The 11,319-nt window shown below is 44.0% G+C and overlaps 1 protein-coding gene across 1 annotated transcript; it reads right to left on the minus strand.

Moving 5' to 3' along the window:
* Window positions 1-5,273: 5,273 nt before the first annotated feature.
* Window positions 5,274-6,677, minus strand: LOC122562470 (hydroxycarboxylic acid receptor 2-like). The gene has a single exon (XM_043715310.1). It carries the CDS (start codon window positions 6,656-6,658, stop codon window positions 5,600-5,602), a length of 1,059 nt encoding a protein of 352 aa, XP_043571245.1. The 5' UTR covers window positions 6,659-6,677; the 3' UTR covers window positions 5,274-5,599.
* Window positions 6,678-11,319: the final 4,642 nt, after the last annotated feature.

Raw genomic sequence — 11,319 nt, forward strand, 5'->3', positions numbered from 1 at the left:
CTTAACTATTTGTACCGAAATCGTCTCTCACACCTTGCATAAGCAATTCTGATTGCAGAAGTAACACTGCTTTGCCTATATCCCACACTTGTCAAGTACTTTCAAATTGAATATACATGCAGACCGTATCTCGTATCTGCCATAAACATCCTCACGTCCTCAACTTCAGTACTTTACTCAAAAAAATATAATTCATTAGACATGACCCACCTTTTATTAGTCCGTATTAGTTGGTTCTGGCTTCTGGTCGGGTCTTGTGAGGGCCTTTAAACTCACGCGGTAAGTGCGCGCGAGGGAAGTGGCGGTTAGTGAGGAGGGAGTTTTAATGGGGTGACCGTTACTGGGAGTCGACCTCAGAAAAGGGACAAAGTTGGGGTGATAGAAAGAGGGGCAACGAGGGAATGAAAAAGAAACACTGAGGCTTCACTGAGATGTAGAGGGCACGGGGGTGTGTGTGGCACGAACGATACCCTGGGGCTTAGTTATTATTCTCCTCTTGAGGAAAAGTCTGTGTGAAACGGCGGGGTTAGGTGTGAAAAAAAGGCGCCATTTCCAGTTGGAGGGAAATAAGGGATTTATCACGGCAGCATGGTCGCTGCAACTTCATGTTTTCTCTCACAGTCGATGTCTTTTATTTAACTCCAAATCTAGTCCGTTTGTGTGAAGGCAGAGATGGGCTGAAATAGTAAGGAAGCCACGAGGCTGTCTTTTTTAAAAATTATGTTGGTATATTTTTCCAGGGTGCAGCGTTATTGGGCACACTTCCCTACTCTAGGCAAAAGATCATGGCTATTCACTTTATGCATGCCCATCATGATTTTATAAACCTCTATGGTGTTACCCCTCAGGCTCCGGCACTCCAGATGAAAAAGTCCCAGTCTATCCAGGTTCTCCTCATAACTTAAACCGTCCAGCCTCAGTAATATCCTTGTAAATCTGTCACTGGTGCAGCTAAAACTTTTATCTATCCCTTCCTTACTTGTTTGGAGTTAACTATTCCAATGCACACCTGACTACTCTTCCATATTGGACACTTTGCAAACTTGAGGTCAGCAAAACCTCCACTGCCTATCAGCTGATAATATTGTACTCAAGCATCTTAGTTAGAGGAGTGTCTCACCCTGGATTATGCGTCTCCATTCTAATCTTCAAGACCATCAATAATACCCTTAATGGCATAAAATTCACTAAAGAGGAGGAAAACAACAACAAACTGCCATTCCTAGATGTCACAGTAGAGCGAACAGCCAATGGGGAATGTCAGCGTATACAGAAAAACAACACATGGACCAAATATTGATCTACAGAAGCAATCATCCAACAGCCACAAATGAAGCTGCATCAGAACATTATTTCAACGAGCCAACGCAGACTGCAGCACAGAGGAACTACGCAGAGCAGAGGAAAATCACCTATGGCATGTATTCAAAAAGAATGAGTACCTAGTGAACACAGACCTCCAAATTTCTCAGCAACAAACGCAAACAAGCAGACAAAACGCATCCAGAAACCCTAGCCACTCTCCTCTACATCAAAGACATCTCAGAAATGACTGCCAGACTACTCAGACCCCTTGACATAATGGTAGCCCACAAACCCACCAACGCACTAAAACAGCAGCTAATGAACTTGAAAGACCGTATACAGACAATGAGCAAAACTAACATCATTTACAAAATACCGTGCAAGGACTGTAACAAGCACTACATTGGACAAATAGGCAGAAAACTAACCACCAGGATACATGAACACCAACTAGCCACAAAAAGACATGACCCTCTCTCACTAATATCATCACATATGGATGAGGAAGGACACCACTTTGACTGGGACAATACATCCATCCTAGGACAAGCCAAACAAAGACACGCACGAGAATTTCTAGAAGCATGGCATTCCAACTGGAACTCCATCAACAAACAAATCAAGTTAGACCCCTTCTACCATCCCCTGAGAAAAGGATGAGGAAGTGACTTCACCACAGGAAATAACATCACCACAGTAAATGACATCACCAACCCAGAGAATTCCAAACATATGTAGAGAAAGCAGGAATTTTCAGCATTGCTTTGCATCAGGTCTACTGAAGTAAAGTAATGAATGTCTGGAAATGAATTTTTCAGCTCAGCGAGCAAACATACATCCAAAACCTCAACCTTATCTACAAATCTTCTCAAAACTTGCTTACACTATTACTGTTTAAATTTAATAGCTGTAGAACGTGGACAGTATTTTCTTTATTTGATGGTGTTTTAAAACTGATTTGCAGTAATACAGTGGTAAATACTTTAATGAAGCTTTAGATTATGTTAACTGACTGTTCAGTAGTGTTACATTGTATGTGACATTTACAATTTCATTTTGTTGTAATTCTGCATCTCTTATTGCTTGTCAGGTTTTCCCATCTTATTTAATTACCTACATGTTGGCCACCTCTTCCAAGGTTGTCCCAGCTACTGCGCGTTGATAGTGTCGGCTTCTTCCTGGGCCAAATGGATATTTGGCCTCCTTTCACAGTCAAAAACATGAAGCGCTTATTTCTGTACAAACTGCAAAATAAATTTCTCTGGCTAGCAACTTTATAATTCAAAACAAAAGTAAAACTGAAAACTAAATAATTCTGAAGGTAACTGAACTTGAAACATTAATTCTACTTTTCCATGAGTCATAATAAAATGACATAAATGACAACAATAATAAAAATTTTTTTTTTTCTTTAAATAGTGGAATTTAGGTAGTTTTTTGTCACTTATACTTTAATAGATTACAAGGCAAGGTGAGCTTTTCTGTGTGTTTTGTTTAATTCGCAGAATGGTTTACCGCCATATCATAACAATGTTGTGGAGTGAATCAAATTGATCCACTGAGTGTGCAATTTCTTAGTCTTGCCTATCAGCCGTTACTTATGCTGTGTGGTATGCAAGTAGTCCTGTGTGGTAGCTTCACCAGGTTGACACTGGCATGTCCTCCTGCATTCTTCATTGAACCAGGGTTGAACTGCAGGCTTGATGGTAATGGTAAAGTTGGGACATGTCATGCCATGAGGTTACAGGTTGTTTTTGAATACAATTTGTTGCCGCTGATGGCCCATGGTGCCTCATGGTGCCAATGTTAAGTTGCTAAATCCATTAAAAAGTCTATCTTATGTCACCTGGTGACAGTGCCGCACAATACGAGGAGGATATTCTTCATATGAAGACAAGACTTTGTTTTTACAAGTACTGTGCAGTAGTCACTCTTACCAATACTGTCACGGACAGCTGCATTTCCACCCGGCAGATTGGTAAGGATGAGGTCAAGTATGTTTTTCCCTGTTGTTGGTTGTCTCACCAACAGCTACACACCCAGTCTAGCAGCTGTGTCATTTGGGACTCAAAACAGCTCAATCAGTCATGCTACTGCCAAGGTATGCTCAGTGATGGACATTGAAGTCCCCCTATCCAGAGTATCTTGTGCATCCCTCAGTCCTTCCTCAAGTGGTGTTCAACATGGAGGAGGACTGACTCATCAGCCTGGGGTGGGTGGGTTTTAGTAGGTGCAAATTAACAGGAAATTTCCTTGTCAAAGATTGGCCTGATGCCAGTAGACTTCATAGGGCCCTGGCCTATGTTTTTGAGAAGTACTGGGGCAACTTCTTCCCAACAGTGATGATTTGGAGATGCCAGTATTGGACTGGGGTGTACAGAGTTAAAAATCACACAACACTAAGTTATAGTCCAACAGGTTTAATTGGAAGCACACTAGCTTTCGGAACGTCGCTCCTTCATCAGATGATAGTGAAGGGCTCAACCCTAACACAGAATTTATAGCAAAAATTTACAGTGTGATGTAACTGAAATTATACATTGAAAAATTGATTAAGTCTTACATCTGTTTGAATACCATGATAGTTTCACTTCTTTCATGTGTAAATCACAAAACATTTTTTTTTAAAGTTGCAGTCTCAGGTTAGCTGTTAACAATGGCTGATAGCTAGACAATATGTTGAAGGTGTTAGCCCCCTGTGTTCTCTGTCTATGCCATAATGTTTAGATTGATTCTAATCTAAAAAGTGAGATAACAGAGTTTTACATGAATGCATGCATTTTTTGAGCAAAGTACAATGTAACCCTGCAAGTACAAATTCACCCCACAAAATGTGTGTGTGCATGTGGGTCTTTGTCTGTCTATGTGTCTGTCTGTCCGGGTTGGGGGTTGTGAGTGTGAGGAAGTATATGTGTGTAGTGAGTGTAGAGTGTCTTAAGTCTTGTGAGGGGGTGAATGTGGGAGTGTGTGTCTGTAAGGGTGTGTGTGGGTCTCTATGTGCGCGTCTGTGTATATGTGTGTCCGTGTGTGTAGGAGTGTCTGTGTCTGTGTGTATAGTGCAATGGCGGTCACCTGTAATGTGACATGAACCCAAGGTCCCGGTTGAGGCCCTCCCTATGGGTACCGAACTTAGCTATCAGCCTCTGCTCAACCACTTTTCGCTGCTGCCTGTCCCGAAGTCCGCCTTGGAGGATGGTCACCTGAAGGTCCGAGGTCAAATGTCCTGGAGGAGGGAACCCTCCTGTCTGTTGATTGTTGTGCAGTGCCTATTCATCCGTTGTTGTAGCCTTTGCTCGGTTTCCCCAATGTACCATGCCTCAGGGCATCCTTGCCTGCAACATATAAGATAGACAATGTTGGCTGAGTCACATGAGTACCTGCCATGTCCAAGGTGAGAGGTGTGTAGGTGATGGTGTTATCTGTGTTTGTTGCTACCTGAGCTACAAAGATTTGTTTTTCATAAATATCAATGATTGATAGAGATAAATTAGATTTCTTCAGGACCACATTCAACCACACCCCTCACGCCTCACCAATAAATTCCCACAGAACAGCTCACACCATGGTCTGCTTCAAGCTCCGGGTAAACCTTGGATTCTGTGCCATCAATGCAGCTGGCACCCCTTCACAGCAATGGCTCAATCCTTCAATCTTCTCGGCAGTGCCAAACCCACTGTTGATTGGCCAGTCAATTCACAGTAAATGTCTAAATAAAAACAAATTACTGATGCTGGAAGTCTGAAACAATCACTGGTGAAACTCAGCAAGTTTGGCCGCGTCTGTGGAGAGAATAAAGTGTACGACTCATTTGAATTGAATCGCTTTAGCTCACCAGCACAATCCGATAAATAATATCGTGCACTTACAAACGATTACCCCCCGCCCCCCAAGCAGCATGCTGCTGTCCTTAGCCATCCATGCGCTACACCAGAGTTAAGAAACAACGCCATTATCGCTCTTTCCTCCAATTTGTCTTCAATCTTTTTATTAATTACAAGAATCTAGCTCTTTGTGGAGTTAAACACTTTATCACTGAAAATCCCTAGTCAATGTTGCAGAGTAAAATGTTGCAAGCTTTAAGCACGTGGAAAACGTGATGGAAAAACATAGTTTTTTAATATCCTATAGAAACAGATTAATTGATTTTACAATATAGAAAAATCCAGGAAATTTCAACATTTTGCAACAATGTATTGACGACAATTTAAAGACAGGCACATTATTAACTACTGGGTCATGCAAACGAAGTCGACACAGTTTGGGATGGCTCACAGTTATGACAGACCGCTGTCCTTTATGATTGATGACCACCATCTATTTCTCCTGGGGATTCTCTCGCACTATCAGTTTCTGATTTGGAACAGTTTAGATTCGGAGAAGTAACTGCTTTCATTAAAGCATTTTTGAATGTCGAACTTGAAAAGTAGTAAATAACTGGATCCAGGACACTGTTCAGATTTGTCATAAATAGTGTATTATAAAAGACATGAACAGCTGTCTCATATGATTTACAGCCTTTAGCGCCTCTTAGTTTCGTGATTAACACAGCAATAACAGCAATGTTTGTGGGTAAGAAACAAAGCACAAACACTGCAGCCACAGCGATCACAAGCTTCATCGCTCTTTTGTATTTACTTCTCAACTCAACTTTTATCTGGTTTAACTTCCAGATGATGCAGGACGTGGAGAAGAGGATAATCGGAGCCGGGATAGCAAACTTGAAAAGAATAAAAACAGTATCGGTCCAAATTGCTGTGGGACGGAGAGGATTCGACATGTCAAAGGGTTCACAGTATGTCCGGTTGTCGTGTTTGAAAGACCGATGTTCTGCTAAAAGATGTGAACACATTGCCACGGCCAGAATCCACAAGCTGCCGGCTACCTTCACTGCACACCTTGTAGACATCGTATTCACCCTGTGGTGAGGGTGGACCACTTTAAAATACCGATCGATCGCCATCGCTGTGAGGAACATGATGCTTCCCGCTCGATTTAAGGAAATAAAAAGTACCTTCAGACGACAAGGAACATCTCCATAAATCCAGTTCTTCCCCCGGATATAGTAATCTGCTCGAAATGGTAAACAGCAGATTAACATAGTGTCTGCAATTGCCAGGTTCAGTGAATAAACTGTGTTTGGTTTCCAAGATTTCATATGAAAACTGAAGATCCATAAAGCAACGCCATTTCCAATAAATCCCAGGATAAAGGTAACAATTATTATTGGTGCATTGTAGGATGAATTGACTTCTTTAACTAAAGCACACAACGAAGTCAAATTGCCCATTGTAAGTAGGATTGTGATAAAGCTTAAAAATGTGTTGCTGGAAAAGCGCAGCAGGTCAGGCAGCATCAAAGGAGAAGGAGGATTGACGTTTCGGGCATAAGCCCTTCTTCAGGAATGAGGAGGGTGTGCCAAGCAGGCTAAGTTAAAAGGTAGGGAGGAGGGACTTGGGGCAGGGGTGTTGGGAATGTGACTGGTGGAAGGAGGTTAAGGCAAGGGTGATAGGTCGGAGAGGGGGTGGGGCGGAGAGGTTGGGAAGAAGATTGCAGCTCAAGAAGGTGGTGCCGAGTCTGAGGGCTGGGACTGAGAAAAGGTGGGGGGAGGGGAAATGAGGAAGTTGGAGAAATCCACATTCATCCCCTGTAGCTGGAGGGTTCCTAGGCGGAAGATGAGTCGCTCTTCCTCCAGGCGTCGTGTTGCCATGGTCTAACGATGGAGGAGACCTAGGAACTGCATGTCCTTGGCGGAGTGGGCGGGGGAGTTAAAGTGTTCAGCCATGGGGTGCTTGGGTTGGTTGGTGCGGGTGTCCCAGAGGTGTTCTCTGAAACGTTCCGCAAGTAGGCGGCCTGTCTCCCTCCCCCAAATCCCTCCTCCCTACCTTTTATCTTAGGCTGCTTGGCACACCCTCCTCATTCCTGAAGAAGGGCGTATGCCTGAAACGTCGATTCTCTTTCTCCTTTGAAGCTGCCTGACCTGCTGCGCTTTTCCAGCAACACATTTTTAAGCTCTGATCCCCAGCATCTGCAGTCCTCACTTTCTCCCAGGATTGTGATAAACTCAGCCACACAGTCACAGACATGAGTTAATGAACTGAAAGAGCCACCCTTTACATACAGAACTTCCCCATTTAATATTACAGATTGGGGCGGCGCTCTACTGAAGTTACAGTCATAGACTTGTACAGAACTGAAACAGACCGTTCTGCCGAATTCTTCCATGCCTATCAGATATCTTAAATTAATCTATCTGATCAAGGTCCCATTGTACTCTGAAATAACTTTCTTCACCATTCACACCACCAATTTTTGTGTCATCTACAGATTTACTAAACATAACTCCTATGTTCACATCCAAATCATTTATATAAATGATGAAAAGCAGTGAACCCAGCACCTATCATTGGGGCACACCGCTGGTCACAGGTCTCCAGTCTGAAAACAACCCTCCACTATCACTCTCTGTCTCTTACATTCAAATCAATTTTTTATCAAATATGTGAGCTCACCAGGGGGATTCCATGAGATCTAAACTTGCTAATCAGTCCACCATGGGCACCTTGTCGAACCCCTTGCTGAAGACCACGTACACCACATCCACTGCTCTGCCTCCATCAAGTTTCTTTGTCATCAGCCACCCTCCAGTCTTCCAGAACCTTATCCGTGGCTACTGATGATACAAATATCTCAGTTACGGGCCCAGCAATCACTTCCCGGTACTTTGATCAGACCCCGTGGATTTATTCACCTTCACATATTTTAAGACATCCAACATTTCCTTCTCTGTCACATGGACACTTTTCAAGATATCACTATTTATTTCTCTAAGGATTCCAGCATCTATATCCTTCTCCACAGTAAATACTAACGTGAAATAGGCATGAATCCCGTTAGACCACCAGCCACGAATCTAGGCACTGGTAAAGACAGCAGCAGGAACAGTCCTGTTAAGTCTACAAAGTCCTCTTTACTAACATCTGGGAGCTAGTGCCAAAATTGGGACGGCTGTCTCATAGACTTGTCATGCTACATCCTGAAATGGTCAACTCACAGAATCATACTGAGAGACAATATCCCAAACACCACCAGCATTATCCCTGGATATGTCCTGCCTCACTGGCAGGACAGACCCAGCAGAGATAGAGACACAAAGGGATACAGTTGGGAGAGAGTTGCCCTGGGAGTTGCCCATGGGATTAAGTCTGGACCCCATGAAGTCTCAGGGCGTCAGGTCAAACATGAGCAAAGAAACCTCCTGCTGATCACCACACACTGTCCTCCCTCGGCTGATGAATCAGTACTCCTCCACTTTGAACTTCACTGAGAAGAAGCACTAAGGTTGGCAATGGCATGAAATAAACTCTGACTGGGAGATTTCAATGTTCACCACCAACAGTATCTTGGCAGCAGTACTACTGCTACTGATCGACTGTACCAGTGATCGAGCTCATTGGGTCCTAAAGGACATAGCTGCTAGACTGCTGTGTGGTAGGTGGTGAGGGAATCAACAAGATGGAACAACATACTTGACCTCATCCTTACCAATCTGCCAGCTGCAGATGCACCTGTCTATGGCAGTGTCAGTAAGAGTGACCACTGCACACTCCTTGTGGAGACCAGGTCCTACCTTCACAATGAGAATAACCTCCATCCTGTTGTGTGGCACCATCACCATTATAAACGGGACAGATTTCGAACAGATCCAGCAACTCAAGCGTGGTCATCCATGAGGCACTGGGGACCATCAATAGAAGCAGAAATGCACTCCACAAAATCTGCAACCTCATGGCCCAGCATATTCCCCACTCAACCATTACCATGAAGCCAGGGATCTATCTGGGCGTCCAGGGCGGAGTAGCCTGCCTGATTGGTGCTATATGCACAAGTATAGATTCCCACCAATGCTCAGTAGCAGCAGTGTGTACCATCTACAAAACGAATTGCAGAAATTCACCAAAGATCCTTAGACAGTACTTTCCAAACCACTTTCATCTAGAAGGACATAAGCAGCAGAAAAGTCCACCTACAAGTTCCCTTCAATCCACTCACCATCCTGACTTGAAAATATATCACAGTTCATTCATTGTTGCTGGGTCAAAATCCTGGAATTCACTCCTTAATGGCAAGTAGAATGCAACTGTTCAAGATGCGGCTCACCACCATTTTCTCAAGGGCAACCAGGGATGGGAAATAAATGCTGGCCAGTCAGTGATGCCCATATTCCACAAATGAATAAGCACTTCTACCCCAAAACACATGCCAATAATCCAAAAACATGAATCCCTGCCTCCTGCACCAGCTCTTCAGCCACGCATTCATCCGCTCAATACTTCTAACCCTACTCTCACCAAAGCATGGCTCCAGTAGTAATCCAGATACTATTATCCTCAAGGACCTACTTTTTAACCTCGAGACTAATTTCCTACATTCTCTCTTCAGAAACTTGTCCCTTTCTCTATCTATGTGGTTGGGAACAACATATACAGTAACCTCCTTCTGGTCACTCTCTCCTTGAGAATATTTTGCACCCTCTCTGAGACGTCGTACACCATGACACCATTGGAGATAACATGCCATTTTGATGTCTCACTGTCGGCAGCAGAAACATCTATCTGTATCTCTGACTTGAGAGTCTCCCATCAGCATCGATCCCTTGGAAGTTGACATACCCCTCATGAAAGCAGAATCAGTCTTGGTACCAGTAACTTGGCTGTCAGTGATATGTTCCCCTGAGAGTCCATCACCCCCTACACTTTCCAATACTGATATTGTATATATTCTCCCTTTTTGCATAGAGAGGTTCTGTACTTTTAATTCAAACTGCATTGGAGGAAGATCACTCACAATTCATGTTTGCTGTCAAGATTCATTTCCTGAATATTGGAAAATTAAAACTTGCTCACAGCGGATGAACATTGGATAGCAACTGTGTCAAGACATCCAGTGATCATGTAAGGTGCTGTACAACTATGAGTTTGTTGTGAGTTGAATCTGACCTGGGAAAAAAGAATGTCAGGAATACATCCACCACACACATTGGTCAGTGAAGTAAGCAGCTCAGGAATAGGATCTCTCTTGTATGTGAGTTCTGCTTAAAGGTAGACTTTAAATGGGTGCAGGGTCCAGAGTGTGGTGCTAGAAAAGCACAGCAGGTGAGGCAGCATCCGAGGGGCAGGAGAGTCGACGTTTCGGCAAACATCAAATGTTTCGGGAGACATCAATGGGAGAGGGTAGAGCTGGGGACAAGGTAGCTGAGAGAGCTATAGGTGGATGGATGTGGAGGTAATTGTGATAGGTCAGAGGGTAGGATGGTGCAGATCAGTGGGAAGGAAGGTGGACAGGTAGTTCAGGTCATGAGGGCACCACCCTCTCCTCCCTGACCTATCACCTTCATCTCCTCCCCCACTCACCCATTGTATTCTATGCTACTCTCTCCCCACCCCACCCTCCTCTAGCTCTCTGCCTTTATTCCTGATGAAGGGCTGTTGCCCGAAACGTCGATTTTGCTGCTCATTGGATGCTGCCTGAATTGCTGTGCTCTTCCAGCACCACTGATCCAGAATCTGGTTTCCAGCATCTGCAGTTATTGTTTTTACCTGGTATCAAATAGCACTACTAATCAGTGGTTGTAACACTTTCTGTATCTTATGTCTTACGCTCAACTGCTGCAAAGGAAAACTCTTCCATCTCCCCAGACAATTGGGTGGACACATTGGAGGGACCACCTTCTATGACCGCCTCGGGGAGCAGGAAGATCCAAAACAGCACACTGTGTGTTCCAGACAACTCCATACATGGGTGAGGGGGAAATATTTCAGGCCCTGGTAATCAGAGGATTGCTGGAGACTAGGCACCTGCTAAACTCCCAGCTAGAGCTGACACTGTGTATCAGCTTCATGCAGGTGCACAGGGAGAGGCAGCAGTGTCGGGAGGGCATACAGGAAGTATTGGGTCTCAGTGGGGAAGCTTCATATCATTGTTCAGAAGCTCCACCAATGCAAAACAGACAGTCCT

Source organism: Chiloscyllium plagiosum, chromosome 25 (assembly GCF_004010195.1).
Source record: "Chiloscyllium plagiosum isolate BGI_BamShark_2017 chromosome 25, ASM401019v2, whole genome shotgun sequence".
Taxonomy (NCBI): domain Eukaryota; kingdom Metazoa; phylum Chordata; class Chondrichthyes; order Orectolobiformes; family Hemiscylliidae; genus Chiloscyllium; species Chiloscyllium plagiosum.